Source organism: Atractosteus spatula, chromosome 1, assembly GCF_055471065.1.
Source record: "Atractosteus spatula isolate fAtrSpa1 chromosome 1, fAtrSpa1.hap1, whole genome shotgun sequence".
NCBI classification, from domain to species: domain Eukaryota; kingdom Metazoa; phylum Chordata; class Actinopteri; order Semionotiformes; family Lepisosteidae; genus Atractosteus; species Atractosteus spatula.
In genome coordinates this window covers 57504363-57531414 of record NC_142706.1, presented here as the reverse complement: position 1 = coordinate 57531414, position 27052 = coordinate 57504363, and the positions used below count along the sequence as shown (strand labels likewise).

Genomic DNA, 27052 nt, shown 5'->3' with positions numbered 1-27052 from the left:
GAAGCTCTAATAATGTAATAATAATTTTGTGAAACCTTTGGCAGACATGTAAAACTTACAGTTCCCCACTGGCATCGATGTAAATTAGTTTGGGGAAAAAAGCTAATGCTGTGATATTAGGGTAATGTCTGAAGGTGAACAATACTGTATAAAATGATCATTGTGCTTAATACAGATGTGCCTTTGAGATCTGGACATCTAATTTTATGAAACGCAGTTTTTTACTTCCAAAGAGCTTGGAGATAATAATGATTTTCATATCAGCAAAAATATTAAAATTATAATAAAATTATATTAACATTTTTATATCACCTTTGGCTCTCCAAAACATCTTGAGTTTAACAGTGTTAAGGATCTAAAGCATTAAGAAAAAACTAACCTGCAGCAGACTGATTTCATCTGTATCAGAAGAGCCAGTTTTCAAGGCCAAATCTGCAGCATCTATTACTGAATAGTTGCTCTTTATGCCACACTGTCAACAGACTTCAGGTAGCACTGCCACCTAAACCATGACATTCCCTCCTTCTACACTGACTTGGAAATTTCTTTTAACTCCCGCAAGATCATATAAGGATATAGACATTAAGCCAGTTTAGGACTGCTGAGGCATTTTCTGGAGTTTAAGAATTACAGTACTTGATCTTTACCAAATGTGTTACAGCTAAGGATAAGAAGTGTTAATACAACTCTACAAATCTAAAACATCTGTTCAGAACTGCTGAGGATTACAGTGTACAGCATCATCTCGATCACCTCAATCAGAAGCTAAAATTTAATTTCATTTTAGACTTAATTCATGTAATCTACAGTACATACTGTAGATGTTCAGCATGTTTGTATGAATACGGTTTGTCTTGTGTATTAGGAATTCGATGCCAACACTGGTCAGGTTTTTAAATTTGCTATTCAATGTATCTGACAATACTCTCCAGGATTTTACATATTTGTTCCGCTTCAACTTTCACAGAATTTTTGGCTCTAAAGGAGAAATCTGTTGCTTACACTATCCCCGTATATCAAATGCAAAATCCACACAAGAGCCCTGAATACTGCATTTATTAACCATTAGAATTAATCACAGAACTATAAATCTATAAAAAAAAACTCTTTATAAAAGGTGTCATAATCAAGCAAGAAAAAGTTCACTTTCAGCATGCGTTCAACATGAGAAATTCCTTGAACTAAGAGAAATAAGTACAGAACCCAAGCATGATATTAAATTTAAGAATATAGAAACTGTACGAAATTAAGAGTGTATATAAGTCACAAACCGTGGATTAAAAGCCCTGGTATCAACAATCTACACATTGTGTGACATTTCTGTAATGTATATTATGCATAACGTATTTTTTCATGGTGGAAAATGTAATAAAAATACATGTAAAAAACACTGGTTATATAAGCTGTTCTTCTGATTTGATGTCAAGAACTCCATCCACACAGCACCCCAGGTCCAGTATTGAACCCACGACCCCAAACCTATGAGGCAGTAAAATTTACCTTCCTATCAACTAGTATAAACAGTTTGTCTTATGGAGTGGGTAAGAATAAGAAATAACTTAATAGTGTCAATTGTGAAATATATGAACATCAACAGACTTGAAATTTAGAGATTTTCGGAAGATGTGTGTTCTAAAGCAGAAAAAAGATTGAGCTATTCTGGAGGATGAATTCATCTACATATGATATAACAGAATAAGCTATCATGAGATTTAAAGTCGATACACAACCACCACAGACCTTTTTTTTTCTTGGAATGTTTTAGTAAGCACAATAATATTCAAAGATTTGATTAGATAATAAAAGCAGTTTCAAGCAGTGTGATATAGCCAATTACAGTAAGACAACTATTTCAATAAATGAGAAATGACCAAAAAATAATAGATTGTAAATTCAGTCCTACAAAGGAAATAATTAGCATGTATAAAAATGTGTTTTAAAATATTCGATAAGGTCTGAAGTCCAGCAATATAGCAATTTGCCTACTTTTATGCCATTTTAGCAACTGCTAGCATTATAATTAACTTTAAGAAACAGAGGGAATGGATTTTACACAATTCTCTAATGAAAAAATGTTAATGATCACTGTATCCAGATAAGGAACAAGTAAAGGCTAATTCCATCCCAAAATGTAGCAGCACAATGTACTGGCAGCTGAGCCTTCTCTTCTGGTTTGAAGGAGAGAGTGTCAAGAGAGTGCTGTGTCAAGTAAGTATTTCAGATATATTTAAATTTACTTATTTAGCTTATAACCCAGAGTTCCCATCTCTGGTCCTTGGGAAGTCCTGTGGCTTCTGTTTTCTGATGCAGCCAGGTTCTTAGTTGTGGGCTCGCTGAATTTAATTTTCTATCTGAAGCAAATAATTAAATTCTGCTTCTGCTCTTAAAATGTTGGATTGTATTTGTATTTAATATCAGTCCTACAACATGTACTAAGTTTCAGTGCACCACTCATTTACAGAAGTAAAAAGAATGTTTAGAACATTCCCCCCTGTGTCTCCTGGTCATGAACTGCTCACCCAGTAAGCTCTTAATAAACTGTGATGAGATTGCACAATGTTTTGGTATGGTGACAATGCTAGCAACAGTATGTTGCCTGAAGTGTGCTATTTTTGAAACCAAGGCCTGGGTGCAGAACAAAAGGCTAAACAAGCAACCAGTTCAATTAAAGGCATCAGTTAGCACCTGCGATAATTAATTCAGCTGGAACGAACCTCAGCAGATATAAGGTCCCCTATGATCAGAGTTTAGAGTCATTTATATATACAATTTACTGACAATATTGCATTGTAATAACCGGGGGTCCCCTGTGGCAAGGCACTGGACAAGTCTTGGCTCTGGAGGGCTTAATTAGGATGGGGTCATGCTCAAAGCCCAGGCAGTGAGTAACCAGTTGAATGATTTCCTTTGAACTTGTTCCTGTTGTCACATCCCATTAGGAATTTATAGCTGTAGTTCCTTTGATTTGTGATAGTGTGTGACTGGGGGTGATCCCAGATGTTCTCCTGTTTCAGGGAGTGGGGAAAGTCCAAGTAAGCATTACCTGTGCAGGAATCAGAAGTATATTTTCTATAAATGTGGACGTGCTGCAACATGAAACTGACAGCTCAGCAAATTCTATTTTTTCCGATTTTTATATGGACCCATACCAGCAATTACAAATACTACAGTATTTTAGCAAGGTCTTGGAAGAAGTTGTGGTCATACGGTACTGTACTTCACATAATGAAGGCTGTCTGCAAATCCCTACATGACAATTGTGTTATTGTATTTTTTGGTGGGGGGGCATATTTTAAGCAGCATTCATACTTCTTTAATGCACTCTCTTCACCAACTGCTCTGAACTTCAGAAGATATTTTAAAAATGTATCAAAAAAAGTAAAGAGTAAAGAGTTGTGTGATCTATCAAATGCCACAAAGTACAAAAGTGTGTAAAATATTTTCTGGTGTATAAACACGGCAGTGAAGGACATCCCACTCCTTTGGGTCTCAACGTATGTACATGTACAGTAGCATAAATAACCTGCAGAAGAAGAAGTAAGCAGGTTTGTCAGTTATTATTCCAAAAAATGGAACAAAATGTATTAAAATCAATCCACAATAACATAAAGGCAGCACAGTGGCGCAGTGGTCAGCTTTGCTGCCTCTCATCACTGGGGCCCTGGGTTCAATTTCGGACCTGGGGTGCTGTCTGTGCGGAGTGTGTATGTTCTCCCCATGTTTGTGAGGGTTTCCTCTGGATGCTCCGGTTTCCTCTCACAGTCCAAATACATGCTGGCAGGTTAACTGGCTTCTGGGAAAACTGGCCCTGGTGTGAGTGTGTTTGTATCTGTATGTGATGGACAGGCGTCCTGTCCAGGGTGTACCCTGCCTTGCGCCTGTTGCTTGCTAGGATAGGCTCCAGCTTCCTCGTGGCCCTGAATTGGAACAAGCTGTTAGAAAATGGATTGAAGGTTGAAAATAATAAAAGTGATGATCAATCACTAAGTAAAAATTCAATCTAAAAAGTAATGGACAAAACAAAATTACTTCCCCAAAAGGGACTGAAATAGCAACTCACAACAATGCTTATTGACAGAAACATAAGTCAATCTTCCATGGTTTCGAACCAAGATATTAATTCACTCCCACAAGTTCAAAAACTGTCTGTGACAGACAGTTCTGTAGCATCACTGTTGCAATGTACGGTACTAAATACTCATCTAAATCACCCAGAGCAACAGGCACAGTAAAGAAGAATATTATCCTCCTTGGCTCCAGAACAGCTCACATATGTTTTCTATTTCACTGAATCAAAACATATTTGATGCAAAGAAATCCAAAAACTCCCACCAAAAGCAGTATTATCCACAAGGGAAAGAGCAGACAGAAGAAAAAAAATCCAGCTCCAGTGCCTGACAATAAAGTAACAAGACCAGGCTGCTGAAATTGTTTTGTTTTTTTCTACAGCACTGAGACAAATCTTTCCACTTCAAGTGTCAAACAGTCTCGGCTGGCTATCGTGGCTGATCTTCAGCTTGGCTGCATAAAGCAGGAAACTCCTGATTCCAAGCTGGCAAAGTGATTTATTTTTTTATGTGCTCTACAGTGAGCAGAATAATCTGAGAATAACCGGAGAGAACATTCCAGCATGCCTAGTTGAAGTGTTGCAGCTAGTATGGCTGCATAGGGCCTCTGTAAACCAGAAAAGTCATAGATGTACTGTATGTGACCTCATAACGTCAACTAACTTAGTAGTGGTGAACAAGAGCAGCCATTTAGGTTGATATGTTCCTAAAATGTTAATAGGGTCATCATTAGCCAGTGACAGACTTATAATGTGCAAAGGTAGAGGTGTGCAAAGACTTATAAAGACTTATAATGTGCAAAGGTCTGTGAGATACAGTAGGCAATAAGCAGAACATTTTTATGCTTTTTTTCTGCTGTCAGAAGAATCTCTTCCCCAGCTACAGACGGTGAGACTGGAATCTCTCCGGAGGGGCTCAGACAGCATCAAGATCAGCAAAGAGATCGGATATCCGAGAGCCTGTGTGGTAACTTGAAATCAAATCCCTCAGCAAACAAAGCAGTGCATCAGAGAGCTACAGTAGGTCACAGGAAAGAACAGCATCTGAAGTTTCAGCTTGTAGAAGCCGCTTCCTGGCCTTGATCTGGGAGAACAAAGTGCCCATTTCTATAGCTAATGCACCCTATCTTCATGCTATTGGTACTCATGGAAAGGATGTAGCCATGAAGACTGCTCTAAGCCGAAACTGAATTTCAATAATTTAAAAAATGAGCTGAATAGGAGATGGGACTAAGCCACCATCTTGATCAAGACACCAAGCTATCAGAAGACACCATCAAATATAATTCACTAGGGACAGCGACAACCATGAACTGAATGCTTTGTGAATGCTTGGGATACCTATTGAGGTTTGATTTAACCCACCTGGCCACAGGACGAGGAGACTCGAACCCCATTCAGAAAGGAGTGAACCAAGGGCAGCTGCCAGGTGGAGGAGTGATGTTTCAGACGAATGCAAAGGGAGATGTTTGTGTTCGATATATATAGCAAATTTACGTAATGATAGTGATTAGGTACATCTGTGTGTGATTGATTTGTCATTTTTATCTCTCCAGAACTTCAGTTTTTAACTTCCATGTCTTGATTGCAGACTTCTACAAGAGAACAATCAAGCCAGAAGTACTGGTGTGTGACTAGAATTGGTGGATGGATTGAAATTTTGAAGGGTGCCAGATGCTCTTAGAGCATTGTTGAAATAAGCAATATTCAATATTCACTAATTTTGTATCACATAGCAAGTCATAAAATGAAAAAACAGAATAAATCTCAATTGAGATCCTTCTAGGTTGCTACTTTTTTTTACAAAACATCCCAAATCTTTAGTTTTATTTAGATTTTTATAATATTTGGTTAAACACAATCAACCACTTAGCAATGATTACAGATCAGGTGCCATTCTAATACTAAACTTTTAGTGAGTAAAAACATTACACTCATGCTTACAGGAAAACAAATTTAATTACTAACAACAAATTCGGATATTTCTTATATCCAAATGTATTTGTATTTATGTGTATATTTTTACATATTTTCCATAGCCTAGGCTGGTAATACATACTGTACAGCCCATGATACAGGTAAGTATTCATATGCAAACTCACACAAACACAGATAGAATATGTGTAAGGAATCCCCAATGAAGAGATATGTGGATCCTGTGCAGAAGCAGGAGTAGGTAGGTGTCGAGGCAGGCGAACAATCTGGAAACGTCAGGTGAGATCGTGGTCGAAAAGGAGGAAGGTGGTTCGAAATCCAGGAAGTACAAATAGAGGCAAACAATCCGAATCGCAAGGCGAGGTCCAAAGTCGAGAGGCAAAAGGGGAGTCCAGTATCCAGAAGAATGTGAGGTTCAGAATAAACGCCAGGTAGAGCTCTCAAAGAGTAGACTCAATACCGAGCAGCATGAAGCGGGTCTGAATAATTAAAATACTGCTGCCTGCCGCACGGTAGGGCGTGTGGTGCTGAGTTAACACGTGCAGCTGCGCTTGTAATTATCGCCCCCCTGCTGGCACTGGTTAGCTCTCTTGTGGGCTGGTCTGGGCAGGTTGGCGGTCGTGACAATATGCAAACTCCACCCAGACAGATGTCTGAGGCCAAAACTGAGCACAGGAACTTGGAAATGTGAGGCAACAGAGAGATCTTGTAGTTATTTTACAGTAAGAATAACTCGTTTTGCTCACTCAAATTCCAAAATCAGAGTGCTGTAAAGGTGTATAACCGTACGGGGGCATGGTGGTGCAGTGGTTAATTTTGCTGCCTCACAGCGCTGGGTTCAGCTCCTGGGATGGTATCTGTGTGGAGTCTGTATGTGCCTCCCTGTGTTCTCCCCACCATCCAAAGACACGCTGGTAGGTTAACGGGATTCAGGGAGAACCGGTCCTGGTGTGTGTGTGTCTGTGTGCCCTGAGACGGACTGGCTTCCTGTCCTGGGTGCACCCCGCCTGGTGCTTCTTGCGTGCCAGGATGGGCTCTGGCTCCTCCACTACCTTGTACTGGAGGACGTGTTTTTCTTAAATGGGCAGAAGGACGGATGGATGGCAGTGAGGGCTACTGCTTCAATCCCAAATCTGAATGGAGTTTTCATGTTCCTATTTTGTGTCTGTGGGTGATCTTCAGGTGCTCCAGTTTCCTAACACCATCCGAAGAGATGCTGCCTACGCATGTCTACACATGCCTCTGGGCAGAGCGGTGGCACTGTGGCTAAGGATGGGCGCCTGTAGCTGGAAGGTTGCCAGTTCAAATCACGCGGCACACAGAGGAATCCTACTCCATTGGGCCCCTGAGCAAGGCCCTTAACCCCAACTGCTCCAGGGGTGCTGTACAAATAGCTAACCCTGTGCTCTGACCCCAAGCTTCTCTCCCTGTCTGTGTGTCTCATGGAGAGCAAGCTGGGGTATGTGAAAAGACAAATTCTTAATGCAAGACATTGTATATGGCTAATAAAGTGATCTTATCTTAATTGGTATAAAATACAGTAATACAGTAAATTCTACATGTGTGTGCACTCTCGATGATGGACTGGTAACATCCGGGATGTAGTTCCCATGCATCCTGTTCTGGTACAGGTTGGGTTGCCTTGCTGTCATAATCAGCCTAGCAGTTAAATGAATAAAATCCAATTTAATTGTAAACATATTTTTAAAAAAGAGACACCGAGAAAAAATAGCTAATATTTTAAGACACTGTCTTATCTTGGTTCTTATGCTGTCCTCGGCGCATATAATTATGATGGCTACTTTATTCATTGACAAGAAAGAAATAGTGAATTTACACAAAAAAAAAGAAATAACACCAAACAGTGACACCGAGATAACTGGCGAGTCTATAAAAAGGATTACCAGGACACAAACACAGAAATTAAAGTTCACTGTACTCTACATTACAGACCAATAAGCCTTGATTAAAATGTAAGCAGATATGGTTCATTTAGTCTGAAATGATTCGCGATTGCATGTGAAACAGAAATAAATTTTTCCATTTCCTGGAAATAATGACTATTCCCTTCTCCAGATATAATCTCTTTTATATTCTGGACTGACATCACTACAATATCTTGCTGAAAGGTGTGTTAGCTGGTGCTCATGATCCTGTGTGCCAGGATCACATTACACATTCAGCCATGTGCTAATTACTGCACAGACCACAGCAAGGCACATTCTGGGGGCGCTACACATGCTGTTACCACTCGGCATGCTGCTCTGTCAGAACGTGCTTAGTCCAGTGGGCTTGGTGGCCCTTTTCAAGCATAACTACATTGACAATTAAAGGCAATTAGTGTACATGCTTAGTACACTACTTTTTGTATCTGTGAATTTACGGTTCTAATATTATAATAGAATTTTCTAAAGAGTCATTAAGCATTGAACCGTAACTCACCAAGTACTACTCAACTACTCAGAAGTTTTGAATTTTGCCTTTATCATGTCAGGCGAGTGTTTTTGGTATAGAATAGTACATACTGTACTGTAGCTCATTCACTGATATGCAAATGTTACCTGATGTTAATGTAATTTTCCTGGAATCAGTTAATACCTAAATAGATTGTATCTTCTTTATTTATCTGAGTTACCAAACAGTATCTACCATTAGTAATAATAATTCACTTTAAGCAAACAATACAATTTTTTTTATAATCCAAACATTATCAAGAAATCAGTCTTTTATTACATCCATTTTGTTACCTTTCAATTCATTAGGCCCCGCTAAATTTTGCCAGCCATACTGTCTATCCTATTTTGGGGAAAATGATGAATGATAAATTGAATTTTGAAATGATCTACAAGCTTTACGTCTTACCTGAGAAACACCAAGTGGACATCTAAACTTCTTTTAATGAGCAAAGGATGACTGATGTTTGAGGAACACTGATAATTGTTATATTATTTCTAACAACTCTAAGAACTAATTTCTGTATAAGGAAGCTTTCTTGAATGGACTCCTAAAGGATGGCAGAAGATTCAGACAAGATGGTGAATCTTATATAAAATACATTTTCCAGAAGGCTGTTGAGTAGCTGACCAATCAGTGGAAGACAACTGATCAGGTGATGGGTTAAAATCCAGGAAGTGGTGGCTTCTGGAGCTCCTAATTTGCTGTCTCAATTAGAAAGAAGATCAACGGTTATGTGCTGCACCAGAGAGAAAAGCTAGAGGGAACAAATAAACTGTTGGAGAGGTTTGTCCTCACACTGCGAAGCAGAGTAACTACCCAGGTATATGTTTATAGATAGGGAGTGAAGCCCCTAGGTGAGTTAAAGGTTTGTTTTCTGTTCTGTTTTTTTCCTTGCCGTAAAAATAAAAATCATATTTTTTGTACCACTTCACCTTTGTGTGCGCCTGTTTTCCCAGGATCCACCTATTTTAAAACATTCTATGACCACACCACTCTGCCGTCGTCAGACAGCATGGACAACATGGCCGGAGGTTTCAGTCGTTGGAACAGCACACCCTAATGGCAGACAGTGCCAGTGTTTTTCTTAAAAAACAAAAACAAAATAAGAAACATGAAAAATTCAAGGACACTATGGTTGACAGGGAGACAGGGGGCAGGAAACACCTTCCTCAGGGCTATGCAAAACTGATCCTGCAGGCAAATGAGGATTTTCAGATAAATATTGTTTTGCCTAACTCCACTGCCTCCAGGCCATGGAGGAGGTGGTCTGGGAGATGCACATGAGGGCCTGAGAGTAGGAACAACTACAACCTGCTGTTGAGGGTGTCACATTGTGTCCAAATTGCATGGAATAAGACCACAAGATATTCAAATACCTGAGGACTGGAGCCTCACCATAGAGGAACACGAGTCCCCAAAAAGAGTGCAGACTGGAATTCTTGGCCAGAGAGTTGATAGAGAAGACATTTCAAGAGTACTCTGTGGTAAATGAAAATGAAATGCCTTTGGCATCATGACCAAAGACTCCCAAACAGGAAACAGGCTCACTCCATGGCCAGAATAAAAGCAAAACAATCTCATAACAAGGGAGGACAAGATGGGGAAGACTGTACACTTCCACCATGGCTTAATCCTGGAATCATTTTGCCAGGAGATGATTCAGCTACAGAGTTGCTATAGAAACCCATAACAAAGATTGAAGAAGAGGAGTTGCCAGGACACCCTGGTACAGAGCAAGGAAAGGATGGAGAAGGCATGCTGGTCTGTCCTACAAAACCTCCCATTTGCAGGAGTTGTTTGAATTATATTTCCCAGAAGGCTATAGGGTAGAACCTGCCATCCTAGGTCACGTGACAAGTCAGGCGAAGATGATTCGCCAGATGAGGAATTAAACGAGGAAGCAGATGCTTCTGGGGCTCCACAAACTGCTGTCTTAATAAGAAAACGGATCCTCTATTAAGCACGGCACCAGAGAGAAAAAAGAGCCAGGAAAAAACTAATATTCGACTGAACTGAGTTAGAGAAGTTTGTTTTTATGTTAGTAAGCAGAGTAGCTGCTGGGTTTCTTTATATTCAGTCAATGCTCTAGGTGAGCTAAGGTTTATGTTTTTCCTGCACTACTCAGTTCCAGGTTATTATAACAGATCCTGATAACAAACCTTCTCATTTGTCTTGTTTTGATGAACATGCAATGAATGTCATTTTTTCAGGATTTGTTTGCTGAATTGCTGTGACTAAGAATAATGCGCAGTCATTATTCTTTCCAATCCATAAACTCCATGCATTAAAATCTAAATGATGAATTTGAACACCGGGAAGTGAAAAGGTCATGATGTTTACAAACATAAGAGCAACTCCACATCTTATCTGGTAGCACCTAACTTTTCCCTCAATTGTTTCTATGGTCGGAAAATAATCTGACCTGAAGAGCTTTTAAATTTACTGTATGAAACAATACAAAGGCCAAACATTTTTAAGGGTGGAAATGGTTTACCCTTAATAAGCAGATCATTCTTCTATCTGTAAAGCTTAGACTATAGTCAATTTAACCCACCTGCCACCTGCATAATACAAACGCAGTCCTCAGTGGGCACTCTTCCATTAATGAGAGGATGCAGCCTCTATTACACACCATTGCTCCATCAGGTGGGTTTAACAGATCGTGGAGTTTGTGGCAAACAGTAAGTGCTGTGAAGGCAACGGACTACAACATGAGGCAATGTACTACTTAAAATATGCTTTCCATTGCATTTTTATTTCAATTAGCAAGCTCAAGGTCCTGCCACAGAAACATAATTACTACCTACTGTATATAATATGAGGTTACTATAATCAAGCTTGCAGAGGCAGAAAAACATTCTTAACACCCTGTCCTCAGCGAAAATAACACGACTCGTGTCCAGATACATTTCAGACAGCATTCATTGTAGAAAGCCAGGAAGGTGCAAGCCACATCCCTGGCTAACACCTTTCTTTAACTTAGCACAAGCAACTACTGGACACATGTTTATTTTTGCTTTCGCATCCACCCAGAACTAATCTTTTACTCATGGTCATAAACATAACATGGTGGTTGATAAACATTTCTTACTCTGCAGCAAACTATTCTCGCTTTCTAAAAAAAATATTAAAGATATGTGGGGGGGAAGCTTTTAAATATAGTTTTAGAACATTAGATTGCTCTTATCTGGAGATTTTAAAAAGTGAAGACATCAAGCACAAAGATCCTCTAAATATTTCACATTTTATCTATTAATAAGAAATGTTTTTATTTCAATGCTTTTTGCATATCTTCATTTTTAAAATTTATAAATATGAAATGCCTGTCATCCTGGATTTTCAAATATAAATATTTGTCTTTTATTGTATAATTTAAATTTAAGTCTAAATTTAAGATCAGGAGGTTTAAGTGTTAAGTGTTTGTGTGCAAACATGCATACTGGATTAAATGTTAAATGTAATTCTAATAGAGCTAAGAAAAAAATTATGGTATACAGTATATGACTGCCAAATGGTCTAATGCTGTCCCTTTAGAATATAATTTAAAATAAAGCTAATCAAACACAGGAAAGTTAATCCTCTGGAAAAACAATCTGACAGTTAAGAATGGTATTTTGTATTCCACCCTAATTTATCTGTACCTTAAAAAAAAAAAACGCCCTGGGAATTGTAAGTAGGCAAAAACGTATACTTGTTTTCAATAAAGGCAGCAAAGTGTTTAAATATAAAGTTCCCTGACGTAAAAAATAATTATGAGTGTTAACATTTATAAATGCTTTTTTAGCCCTTGGCCGGAAGCTGCTGGCAAGGAGATAACAGTTTTAGATGACACTGTTTAGATCCTAGACAGACATTACAGGAAATGCACTGGAATTTTAATTTGCTAGTGAAAAGGCCCAAGCGTCGGGATTCTGAACAATGTATTTGCTTTGTTACAAAGAAGATATTAACAGCCTTATCTTGCACAGATGCATTCACCAAATTAGGACATCTGAAACAGCATAAAAATGGTTACAAACCAACAGTGAATGAGTCATCCCATCCAACTCATTTGGTTGAAAATATCAACCACGTATGTAAAAATACAAGTCAGGCTTGCATCTGCATCACATGCTGTACGACAGACTTTGCATCAGGTGAAATTTGTAACTTCCTTATGAAGCTCAAATGAGCTTATGTTCAGTGTTCAAATATTATTTTGTTTCACCAAACATTTCTGCCCTTCAGTCTGTTTTATTTTATATAGATCTATTTTATATGGACTATTTTGAAAAAAGGTTCTCATACTCTCTCTAGAAATTGTTAGACAATGTGCAAGGGGTTCCTCATCCTGCTCAAGACAAGTTCAGTTGGGTTAAGAGGTCCAGCGCTTTGCCATTTAGATATGACAGGAGAAACCAAGGGCAGTACCATAGTTGTATATACCGTGATAACCAGTGTATCACACCAGTTATGACAGGAGATATTTTTGATATTTCCAAGAAAGACATAAAACCAGGACTGAAAAGGCTTGGCTTCAAAAATCAATTGAAGGTCATGGCTAGACCTTCATCTCAGAATAAAAAGCACACCATTTTCAGAGCTGTGCGTGTCTTCATACATAATACATTGTCAGCATTTTACTGCAGTCATCCCCTGTGTGTTGTTTGGAGCTGCTGGCTTTTCCAGTCTTTCAGAAATCATCCTGTTCCACAAGGTCAAATGAAAACCTTCCCTAATTCTGTGGTGCAATACTCTAGTCTACAAATTAGATCAGTGGGTTTGAAATCACCAAAACAGTGTTGGATATAGTGTATGAAATGGATAATCAGGATTTAAAAATCACTATAATTCCAGATAGAGCCAACAGAATGCATTTGCCCAAGGGAAAACTACAATGATCTTTCAGGATATTTAGCTGAAAGATCACAAATATTAATGTTTGCGGCATTTAGCTAAGAGACCATTAATCTTATGCTGTGAGGCAATTAGAACTTCTAGATTCACTTATGTGCTGAGACTGAGAGGCAGACAGGCTTCTAACTAAAGGGACAGGGATAATTGTTTCTGCCATTATAATACTGCTGTGGAACAGATGGGTGGCGTAACACCAAACAGAAAGACTCAGATGAAAGAAGGCCCTTAATTTACCGATGTAAAATATAACACAAAGACATCCTTTATTCAAGTACAACCTGCCTGTTTAATGCATGTAAATAGCTACAGGTACCAGCCAGCTACAAGATAAGTCCCAAGATGGTTACAATAACATTAAGGAAAAACCTTTTTATAGGAGTCATATTAAATATTAATAGTACAACATTAATCAGAGTAATCTTGAAGTTTATCTGTAAAGGCCTATCTATATTTGTATAGTTTCTTGTACAGTTTTCAGTGGATCTACACTAAGATTGACAAAAGATGAAGTGACCTGATCTTCCATTACTTGAAAATGGGCTCTAGAATAATGCTCTTTATATAACTAATGCTGAAACGTCAATCACATAATTTTCAGAAAAAATGGTGAACTGCAGACTGGCTGTGTTCCACAGTCCTATCAAGTATCCTCTCATTTGCTCTTCTTGTTTAACATAAAATTATTTTTAACTGTGTGCAGAGACACAATGTTATCTGTAAGGCAATATGAAGAAAAAATATCCTTCACTATTTTTAATTAAATATTCTTTAATGTGACCTAATTTATATTTATCTTTCTAGACTTATAAACCTAAATTAAATATATATTATTAACTTATTAAATATACAGGTAAACATATTGTACCCTTCTAGGTTATATCTTCATTCGATATTGAGGAGCTTGTTTTGTGGATTTTGAATAACCACTGAGAGATTCCTTAAGTATCCTTGAAACAACTTAATACAATGTACAATAAATAAGGTAGCGGAAGATACATTTCTAAATCTTAATTAATCAGCTATCAGCTGTAGAATCTACAGTATCGTCTATGCTGTACTTGAGCTACAACATCTAATTGTCTTTAGTTGCAGCATCAGAAAATGACTGCCGTCGTTCAGGAACACAAGTGAACATGCTCTTTAGAACAGCAAAGGATGGAAATGACATCAGGGAGAAAACAAACTTGCAGGCAAAATGCTTCTTGCCTTATTAACCAGAGCCACTAACAAACTTTAACATTACAGGACAAATACCCTAGTTGAACCTGATCGTGTTTGTGTGTACAACATTTGTACAGCTTCCCTGGGTTAAACATGTCATTTCCCCCATTTTTGTGAAAATCAGAAAAGACACGACTTTACAGGGTATAAACATATTTAATTCTTGATGTGAAACTGCAGAAACAGGCAGACAGGTTGTTGCCTGATCTTCAAATATCTAACAAAATACTTTTACGAAGACTAAAGAGTCTTACACTTACAGTTGGTGTCCTGTTACTGTTGTTTGATTGTTGAATATATGAGCATAAAAACCCCAAAAGCTTTCAGCTCTGGAATTACACAGCAAACAGCAGGAAACATGTCATTTGAAGGGAGAAGAGACAGACAGTATTTCTGTGTCGGTTTGCACAGGCATGAATGTAATTAAATATGGGAATGCAAGACAAAACCAAAAACAATTATCTCAGCAGTGTCCCATTTCAATGCAATATTACCTCATTTAAACGCAATATTTTTTTATCTGTGGCGCTAATAGGCTTCTGCACTGTTCATTGCGGCATCTCAGAATTAAAAACAGCAATAGACACTTGCTACCAAGAATGTTTCTACCTTCCTGTCAGAAGCTGTCAGACTTACTTGTAGCTGCTGTCACTAATGCTCATAGGGGCAAACCTGCTCATAAAAAGCAAAATCTTCTTGAAAGCAGTGTGAAATCACAAATCATTCCACACATTACAACATTAATCAACTTCATGTTGCGTACACTTTAAATGTAATTGCTTTAAAAACAAACAACTCAAGCATTATAAATTATCGTTATAATATATAGTTACCTTTAAAAATAATCACCGTGCTTTAAAATACGTAAAAAGCACTTATCACAATTAAAAATCAAAATGACAAAGCTGAATAGAAAGCAAATACAGCAGATAAAACAAACCAAAAAGTCTTTATAAAGAAGAAGTAAGTGGTTAGTGGTGCAGTGTCACATAGAATACATGAAAAAGAAAGTATATCAAAAAAGATGTCCTTAGCTCATATTTAAAGAACTGTTATGACTACCCATCCATTTTCTAACCACTTCATTTCAGGGGTGAGGAGGGGCCAGAGTCTATTTCAGCAGAGAATGCACCCTGGATGGGACACCAATGTATCACAGGTCACACCAGGCCAGTTTTCCCAGACGCCAATTAACCTACAGGTACCAGCATGTCTTTAGACTGTGGGAGGAAACCAGATCACCCAGAGGAAACCCATGCAAACTCTGGGAGAACATGCAAACTCCACACAGATAGCACCCCAGTACCGGAATTGAACTCAGGGCCCCAGCACCTGGTGGTGCTAATGCTCACCACTGCACCACCATGCCACCCTATTACGACTCTCCTTCATTCATAATATTTCTGCAAATATCCTGAAAAAAGCTAACTTAATTAAAAAAGCATGAAGATTTATAAATGCTGCTTAAAAGAATACACACATACCAGTAAATGACTTAAATTACAGAAAATTACTACATGGCAAATACCACCTGTGCCTTCTTTAGAAAGAATTAATTTTTCTGTACCCTGTATTTACAGGTACATAAGCAAGAATCCAACAACAACATACTGTATCAACATTTGGTTTCTAAAATAAGAATTAGATGTATCAAAAGGAAAAAGACAAGATCAAAGGGGTTGTGGGAGTCTGGAACAAGCCTTGTTGTCAAAGCTGATACCCTGGCTTCTTTCAAAATATGTCTGAGAGATCTTTGCATCAATTAGCTACAAGCAATCAAAGAAGGTAGATGAGTTAAATTTACCTCCTTTCATTTGTAATCTTAAGCTCTTACAAATATCATGTCTCAAGATAGTTAAGCTCAAAGTCAGACTGTCTACCGATACTGAGCAGTGTGCATAGAATTCAAAAGTGTTATGACTAAATAAAATGTTAGTACTGTATGTGAGCTACAATGCAAACCAATTCTTCCCTGGGACTCTGAAGCCAACATTTTACAAGAAACTCTCCTGCTGTAGAAATGGAACCCTTAGCAAAATGTGTAGCAGTTTTTTCACTGGGCACCACAGAATCATGTGAAAGGTAAAAAAAAATCCACTTTTGGCAAGATCTGCATCTTTGTTCTTCCAGTGATTTTAACATGATTTTTATTATACTTATAAAACACACCTTCAAAGTAAAGCTTGTTCACAGTCAGGTCTTTATTTTATTAGGGTGAGATACTATGATAAAAGTTCTTTATGAGTCAGGAAAGCTTACCTGTGGTAAATTCTTAACTGCTTTTTTATATTGTTTAGTTTTGTCAGCTTTTCATTACTTTATAGTTGCTAGTGAAACTACTGTATATACTCTACAAATCTCAGCCATTCGAAGCAAGTAAGAAAACTCCATGTCAGTGTCGATAGCCTGATATAGTGGTTTTATTGGGCGTGTGTTCACAAAAAATGAAACAAAGTCTCTATAATAACTGGAATGCAAGACCACATAAAACACAAAATGTCTGGCTTCAAACAAATCAATAACTCTCATCCTAGATTTAATATTTAATTTAATATTTAATATAGATTTAGACTTACTGTACCATTGACTTACTGGACTGTTTTTTTCTCTTGTTTGTCCTTCAGAATATTACATCATTTTGCATATTTAGGCATCGTTAAAGGAGAAATTATGTAGAATAGTCACTGCAGTAATAGTACTCTAAACTCTCAATGCCAAAAACTGCATAACATTTCATTATGGTCTTTATTTTTCAGTCACTTCCTCCATGATGGTTTGCAATGCTTTAGGCCATGCTTTAAAACTATTGTAGTACACATTCTATTCCAAGCCAAGTCTGGTAAAACATGCACAAATTGTAAGCACAAACCAAAGACATGCCTGAATCCATTAAGACTGTAAACAAACAACAGTTTTTTTATATATATATGCACTATAACAAATTAGAATGACACAATTTGAATAAACATTTTATCCAGAGTTTTAAACCTACAGTACAGTACAGGCTAGGTACAGTATACTCCACTTATCAGCAAAACAAACCCTTTGTACCATTAGCATGTTGGATCAACAACTCAGGTGGACTCATCGGCAATTGTGCCAAATCTCAAGCACTGAATCAAGGTTTTATATACAGTAGGTCATACAGCTTGTGGGGATGTTATGATTTTCCTATTTTCCTAATTAATACTTTTTCAGTTTGTTTAAGTTATAAGCAATATATTTCTTTTGAGGGTCAGATTATTTTTAAAAGTCATTCAGTATATCCAGTTATTTCTCATTACCTATCCATCCATTTTCTAACTGCTTTATTCACTACATGGTTGCAGGGGAATCAAAGCCATTGCTGGCAAGCAACAGGGGTCAGGCACATACACCCAAAATAAAACAACGCAAATACAAAAGATAAACAAATAACAAAAAGTATTTCTAAAGAAGTATGGTTTCAGGCTAAATTGAAAAGGCAACCAATGCGACTGAGACCCTGACATCCTTTGGAATCGGGTACAAGGTTTCTAGCATGACAATCTCTAGAAACACAAAAGTTGTGAATAACAATTCAGAGTTGGATTACTGAAGACAGCTTTTGTTAAGAGAAGAATTTACTGTAAAACTGTGTTTTGCAGCTGAAAGAAGCTATTCCTGAACTATAAGGACTGCTTTGTGTAAATGTTGTTTTCTTTAACAAAAGGCTCCTAAAAATGCTTTAGCACTTAGCCTTTGAAGTCCCTTATAGATTAGTCTTTGAAGGCCTCACCTAGATATGCATTTTTTTTCCATTTTATCTTATAAAACGTATAAATATATCCTTTTATTTAAATAAAAAAATACTGCCTCAGGTTATTTATATTGTGGGACTCTACAGTATATCCTATTTGTTTTTTGGAAGGGGAAGTTAGGTGAGAAAAAAAAAAAATTTAACCACTTTGCACCAGTATGTTACACAGTCATATGATATGAAAATATTGAATATAAAATAAGTAGGCTAATATTCAGTACATATCAGATGTAGTTAATATTTTTTTTAATTTAAGATTAACATTTGACAGAAACATTCAGGTATTATACCAAAAAGTTGTAGGAGGGCTTAAGCCTATCCCAGCAAGTAAAGGACGCAAGGCAGGATACACCCTGGACAGGACACCAGTCCATCATAGACACACACACTCACACTAGGGCCGGTTATCCAAAAAGCCAATTAACCTGCAGGTACAGTATGTCTTTTGTACTGCGGGAGGAAACCAGAGTACCTGGAGGAAGCATAGGGAGAACATACAGACGCCCCCAATACTGAACCCAGAGCCCCTGCATTGCGAGGCAATGCTGTCTTATTTCCATCTGTGAAGAATGGATCTTAACTGTTCTATAGCAATACAGAAGTCAAAAAGATGTAGCACCTTTCAGCTTAAGAGCTATAATATGTTTGGCATTTGTTAGTCACACAGTTATATCATGTTATAGAAATACATGTATTATTGTTTTTCTTTCAAGATAAATATGGTATCTGATACCATATGGTATACCAGTATATTTGAATACTGGTAACATATGCAGGCAAGTAATGCTCTTGGTTGCTTGTGTGTGGTACTGCTATTTGCAGAGCTACAGTGTTGTTGGGAACAGTGAAAAATGTGTTTTTTAACAGTAGGGTTATTTTGACTGGAATTACTGAGAATTCCCCTTAATGTGAACAAAAGTTAGCAGCATGAACTTTGAAGAACTTGAACTTCGCAGCAAGACCACCAGACATTCAAAAGGCAAAACTGTCTAAACAATTGCACTGCAATATTGTTGCACTGCACTCCTTGTTCATCCTTCAGTTTGTAAGACAGGAACTGAAATAATATCTTAAAATACTAAAGTTACATTACAACCAGGATGTTTTTTGGACTCAAAACATTGTGTCATCAACATGCATAATTTGTACTTTCATTATTATTATTATTATTATTATTATTATTATTAACTGAAAGTGGAAGATCTGTGATCGACAGAAAAAATAGTTTGCTGCATTATAACTGGAAACAGTCTGTTTTCCTTTGTGTTCTATTGCTGACATTATGAAAGATCCATTGAGCAAGGAGCTGATAATGTTTTGCATATCATAAAGTTAAGATCCATGAACTTGAATGTAATAGTGAACAGGTCCAAGACAAGAACCAGCTGCCTGGCCTATGACAGCATGCTACCATGATATGATCTACGTATTCCAATTTCTCCAAAGATACCAAACATTATATTCAACAACATAACTTATCGTTAACCCATGGTATGTTAATGTAAACGGGTTCTTTTCTCAGTTCTGCAAATGTCACACATAAACAATACTTTATTCTGTTTCAAATGTCACAACTCCTGAATTCATTATTGCCGTTTTCCAGTCTGCTAACTGTATTTATAATTGAAGAAGACATTAAGATGGGACAAGCTTTAAAATACACACTTAAAATGACTGATTTAAAAACATACAGCAAGCATTGAATCTTGAACTGATACTGTACCACTGCTCAGCTACAGAAAGAGAAAATTTCCACAAAATACAATACTGGCACACTAGTAAAACTTTTAAAATTACTTTTAAATCTTCTTTTGATGTATTAAATTTGATGTTATTTAACACAATGCAAATGTTCAATTTATCACCTGTTTACCTAGCCATGATATGATAATAAACAAGCAAATCAAGTAACCTAATGAGGTCCTTTTAAATAAATATTTTCTTAAGCTAAATGTTTTCGATTACCTTATAGTCAAGATATTACAAAATATTCCTGAAGCGCTAGATGTTGCCTCTTTAAAAAATCTGAATATTTGTAAGAGACCCCGTGACCTGTTTGCAGGGATGTGTGCTTATGTCTAGCCTCCACAGATTTAATCTGCTTACATCTTCTATTACAGTCTATCATTTTTCAAGGAACCCGGGAGTTCCTGATGATACCAGAAGTCAAAGGAGAAGGATTTTCTCCTGTAAAGAACAAGCTCAAAGACTCGTCAGTCTTCTCCGTGGAGCAGTTCAGTAGCGCCATTTTGATTCAACTACCTGTGCCAGACTTTCTGGTGGACACCCTCATTCTGCAGACACATCTCACATCATGGACCACAAAAGACACAGTTTTGGCCTTTAAGGCTGATTCTGACTCACATACTGTACTAAATCTGTACTGAAGCTGGGCTCAAGAGTCAACAGCCTGCAAGCTGCAGTGTGACTCTGCAAGCAACTGATCGATCAGACTGGTCGGATTTCTGACATGGCTGCTGCCAAAGTGCAGGGAGGGCTATCAGATTGAAATTCAAAGGGCACGCAGAGTATACAACTAAGGATAATGGTAAAGCTTGGCCTCGCAGAGATTCATATTTTATACACAGAAAACAGAACATCTCTCTTGAAAATCTCTTTTGGTTGTTACTATTTTATATTAATTCAATTCTAGTCATGAAGAACTGAGAACAACAAACGGGTGGATTCTGACTTAGAGGCAGATGGCAGATGGTAGCTTTGCACCATTGGATCCTCAGCCAGGCCCAGACACCGAATGTCTGAACCTGTGGTTCCTTTTGTAGATTTTGCTGGATTACTATTGCAACAACACCATTGGTAGGGTAAAAGTAGCCTGCCTCATGAATGTCTAATATATAGGCCATACAGGACAGTGGCGTGAGCGAGATGGAGACTCGCAAGTGAAAAGTAAGGGACAGCTGAGAAAATCCTCTGTAATTTCCACAGTGGGATTTGTCCCCTTTCTTGAAAATTGTAACATTCCATCCTTGAAATCCTCTTCAGTCCAGAAATGAATCTCTAAACAATTCTTAACGTATCTACTGAGGCAAATGAGAAAATGGGACTTCTGCCTAACATTCACTAGACCAAAGGTCTCCAACGGGAAGCTTCCAGAAGACTTTTGACCAAACCAGGTTATAGCACAACATAACTCTAATTTTTGTAAGCAACTATCTGTCCATTACAAAATTCAACTGATATTCTCCTGGTAACTTTAATATTCTTAGATATATATATTGTATAATATTTTTTAATATTCTTATCTATTCTTCCCTTTTGTGTATTCTTACAAAAGCATTGCTTTTGTAAAAAGAGTCGTACCCAAAACATAATGAATGCATTAGCAAAAAACATATATAAAAATGATAAAACAAGTTAGAAGCATTAAAACTCCACATTGTATAGAAAACCTTTCCATATAGTGATGAGAATCTTTATCTTTTCTTACAATATATCAAAAGAAAGATCATATCGCAGTGGGATTTTGTCATATGGGTGAGAATCAGAGAAGAAAAGAGCCATGACAAATGCCTGAGCTGTATTTAAAGCCGAAATTGTACTCCGAGTCATTAATACTTTAGGAACAGCAGCTACGTCGCACATTTTCAACAACCTTAATTTGGGATTGTACAATGTCTATTTGAAATTCTGACTGATTTTGTCAGCGACGAATGTTTTTGCCACACTAGAACTACCAGATGGCCTCATCAAATAACGTGGCAGAAGGCAATACACTAATGCGTCTCAAGCAAACAACTGAGCCTGTTAGCAAGCCCACATGGAACATGGCTCACTGTGATAATCCTATCGGTCTCCATAGCAACATCTATTTTTGATGGACCTTTAATTTCAAAGCTAGTAAACAGCACACACCTTTACAGGCCTTTCACTGCAAATATCTGCCACCACTAGGTCAGTTACTGTACCAGTTGCTAAGCAACTAGTGTCCACATCACTGTGGAAATTCACGTGGCAGCAAACAGGAAGGCTCTGTCAGAATGAGTCAGAAGGGATAAAAATTAACCTATTTATTATAGTGTTCATCTGTTTATCTGTATGTTTATCTGTATTCACTCATGAGAAAAGACTGATAGGTTGAATTACGAAACATGGTAAATACGAAAGCATACTAACATGGACTGGGCTTCACAATGAGAGTGTATAGTACAACAGCTGCTCTCCACCACTTCTAATGAACATTGTGCGTTCAGTTTTATGACCTAAATGACACGATAATTTAACATCTTTAACAAGAAGTAGCAGGAAACGTAATCGTGTGAAAAATTAAATACTTTAACTATTATTGAGGTGTCAGATATTAAACCCCCCGATATTTATGTAAGAATATATTTTGAATCCATTTCTGAACTTTCAACTACAAAATTGTAAACTTTAAATCTATTATTACATATGTGCCTTGTACATTTCATAAGTCTCTATTGCAAAATGTTCTTTATAACAATATATTTACAATGTACCTGTACAATGACATACAAACAGGTTATTGATTGTTTACCACCTATTAAAACATCTTATTTCCTTTATTCATTTTTTCCCCTTGTACACAAATTAAGTGCACTGTATGAAGGCAACAGCAAAATAATGTCTAGAGCATTTGTGAAGAAAGAGGAGGGTAACTATTCATGTAGACTTGTGAACAATATCAACAACAAAAAATTAACCTCCTTTACAACAAAAGAGAATATTGATTACCAATTCTTAAACCTCACCTCCAGTAGTCATGACAACTACAAATATGACACCATTTTCTCTCATTTTGCTGCATTGATATTGCATATATGATATATATCTACCCTGGCCTCTAAAATGAGACCGCCTATTGGCAACTTGAATGCTATTTGTATCGTACTATTAAAGAGCTAATTTCTCTGTCCTTTGTTCATTTATCATTATCATCATCAATAAGTCCCCGAAATCTTGGAGTCTACTGATATTATACCTTGTTTTACAAAAATCTGGCTTTGATACCCAGCTACTAATTAGCATTTTCTCTCAAAACGTATTGAACAGGCATGGTACTAAAACAGTTCTTATTAACGTACCGTAGTTAATGATCTGGGGCTTCTAACTCTGAGTCACTTAAGATTGTTCTCCTTTTGGATTTACAGACAGCTTTAGACATTCTAATTTTTTACAAGGAATATCACTGGTATCACTGGTAGCCCTTTGCTATTTTGGCTACTATTTGGCTACTAACATTCAATCTTTAAAATTTACCAGTTTTAAATCTGATGACTTCCCACTTGTGAAGGATGTTCCATGGGGTTCTGTGCTGGGGCCTTTACTATTCGGCACGTACAGTACATGCTACCTCTGAGCTCAGATTATTCCCCATCATGGACCTTTTGCTTTCTATGCTATGCCGATGAAATTGAGATTTTCTAGCAAACACTGTTATTGTGATTTCTGAACTTTTCTGAACTCACTGCAGGTGACTGTCTTATAGTAAGATATAATTGCAACAGAATTTCTTAAGATATGCTGTGACAAGACTGTGGTTATGCTCTTGGCTCCCAACATTAGCTTCACACAATTTGGTAACTTCAGCGTCATTAATGGTGCTTAACCATCGGTGAAAGAATGGTCACTCGAAAACGGTAACCATGATGTTACTTATGACCTCATGTGCATGTCAGGAATGTCACAAGGGCACCATTCATCCACCTGTCTGACATCACTCAGTTAAGACCCCTGTTCTGCCTGTCTAACAATGAAATCTCGTTACTTGTGTTCATTTCTCCAAGACTGTTCTACTGTAATGCCTTATTTAATGGGTTATAGTTAACGTACTACACAGGCTCCAGTATGTCTAGAATGTGATAACTTAAATGACCCTGAATCAGAACATAATTCCCATCCTCTGTAAATTACCTCTAGGATTGTGACCTCTGGATTACCTCCAGTTTATCATATATACTTTTCCTTTTATTTGAATCAATTGAATACTTAAGTGGTCCATATTACCACTGGCTCTAGGTCTTTAACCACTAAGGTATATAAGTCAACTGTAAAAAGCAGTTGATCTGCTGCCGACAATTAAACTAGGATGTTTATTATTATTCTTTCATTAAATTGTGTTTAAAAATATTTTTCACACTTGGGGACAAAATAATTCTAACCAGTTACATTTCTATTGAGCTATCCTAAAATCCTTTTAAAACACAGATTTGAGAAATCTTATATACCACAGCTAATTAAGTATTCAGAAATACACATATCAGCAATTACACCAACCTCAAAATATATACAGTATGCTCTTTGAAACCAATAAAACACGCAAATATTGTACTATGAATAAATGTACTATATGAAGTTCTGTAAATTAAGGACTGTTAACCATAAAAAAGGATGACAGTAGTTTAAAAATACAATTTAGTAAATATAATATATCTTTCAGGAATAAACACAGTACATTAGGAATGACTATTCCTTATTAGAAGTCTATTTAAGAGTGAACAGTATAGAATAGCTAGAGGTAGACTTTTTAAGTAAATAAAAATATTAGTTATTATTAAATAGTCAGGTCATGCGGTATTTAATCAGACCTTATTTCAAGTAAAATTATCTATGCCAAAATATCAATAATTTCATTATTTACACTGCTCTCAGCTCCTATGAGAATCATATCATAATTATAATCATAATCAAACAGGGAAAGATTTTGAAACTAACACTTGTATATTCACACAGAGCAGTTGTAATAATAATAATAATAAACTTTATTTTATATAGCACCTTTAAAGGTGGCTTCTCAAAGCGCTTAAGAGACAACAACAATAAAGAGTCAGTATTGCCAAGAAAACATAATTAAGACCCTCAACTGTATTTAAACAGCTGACGTACGACAGATCAATTATTCTGTGATTAAGCTGCATTCAGACTTAGTAGTATGAAAATAAAAAATAAGCACAATTAAAGTTGCTGCGTAGAGTATTTTTCTTCCTATTAATACAGAATACAACTTAATATTGTGCTACTACAACCTTCGTTTAGTTGGTCATGTTTGTGGCATTATTATTATAAATACATCCCGAGGAAGGCTCCACAGACGAAACGTTGCGTTTCCTTTCTTCTCTTTTCAGCATGGAATGAATCTATTACTTGTTCCATTATAAATACATTACTACAATAAATTACTATAAAACTGACCAATATGGAACAATAAAAATTAACAATGAAAAAAACAACTTTATTTTCTCTGGTCCTAAGAAAAGTAAATGACATCTAAAATACAATCCGTGAATTTACATTGTCACTCTTATGTAAATTAAAAATAAACATCGTTTTAATTATACTGATTGGGTTATCAACTAGATGGCTTTCCGTTAAGACTGTGCCAAATGTACCGAAGCACACTTTGATAATCCTGTCCTCCTTTGTAACCTCCCGTTACAGAAATCCTTCAGGTAGTAAAAGACTTTTCTTTAAAGGCCACAGGAGACAGAAACGCATCATCAAGCAAGTTTACCCAGGGGAACTGTGTACACACATCAGGATTGGTTAAAATGCGTCCGCAAAATGGTTGTATCTTGACGTCTTAATCCTTTTGAAAGATATGCATGCATTTAAATTATAATTTAAATGATAAACAAAACATACAAAGAATAAACTTAATATATTTTAAATATTTTTAGAAAAATACCTGTTTTAAGTGTCTTTTACTCCCAGTATTTAAAGGGTATCTATTTTATTTTTATAACTGTATAATTGTCTTCCAGCTAGATACTGTGCCACCTTATTAACCAATAATCACAAAGAAATACACACAAAAAAAGCACAGAGACTACATTTGTCTTGATAGTCTAATTTTCAAACTGGTAATAATACAATAATAATCATTTTAAAAAAATAAAATAACGGTTCAGTTATTATTATAATCTTCATCGGCATTAGCGGGTTGTAATTGAAGTTTTGCACAAAAGGTGTCCCCGCAATCAGCAGTCATTCCTTCTATTAGAAAATGAAAGGTTTTCTTACCAGGCTCATGAATGCCTGGGTTGTCAGATAATTCTAACACCAGCAGCTCCCTCCCTTCAAAGCTTTGGCCGATGGTGTAGATCCTGCTAATGGACTGGCACTGCAACCACACCGACACCAGCGATTTCCTCAGCTCCTCGTAGCGGTGATACTCGAAAGAAATGTCCTCTTTTTCAGTAAACCTTTTATCGACATTTCCACTCTTTTCTTCGCCGGATGCCAGAACGACCAGCGTTCCGCATACCGCCAATAGTAGATACGACTTCATTTTCTTTTACTTTACCGTGCCTTTCGTATTTATTAATAGGTTTCAGTTCTTTCCTAGCATCCACAAAGCCTTTCTATTTCAGCACCGCCAAGGGTGGATGTGCAGTCGTACCTGATCTCCACAGACTACAGCAGCATTCCGCAGAGTGTGGACGCATAGGCTGTGTGAAGGTTGGGACCACCCTCAGAGGCGTGGCTGAGCTTCGTAGAAGATCACTAATACTGATGTACTCTGTGGAGTACAATATATTATTAATCTGCGTATGTGATACATGTATGGATTGGAATTTTACGGGAAAAAAAGTATTGAAAGAAAAAAAGTATACATGGTGTGATAAACCTCTTACTTTTCTTCAGTGTAGTATTGAACTAGCACTGAAAGCAATTCTCACAAGCTCTCATACACTAGGTTTATTCCGCGATCCTCCTCAAGA

At 37.0% G+C, this 27052-nt stretch overlaps 1 protein-coding gene across 1 annotated transcript in view; it reads right to left on the bottom strand.

The window, feature by feature from the left end:
* The window catches only part of cpe (carboxypeptidase E), a 48376-nt gene extending 21340 nt beyond the window's left edge, over positions 1-27036 (bottom strand). Inside the window, exon 1 of the mRNA XM_088912048.1 lies at positions 26352-27036. Within this exon, the coding sequence (XP_088768174.1) occupies positions 26352-26619 (268 nt within the window). The 5' untranslated portion in view covers positions 26620-27036. The remainder of the gene's footprint in view (positions 1-26351) is intronic.
* Between the last annotated feature and the right edge of the window lie 16 nt (positions 27037-27052).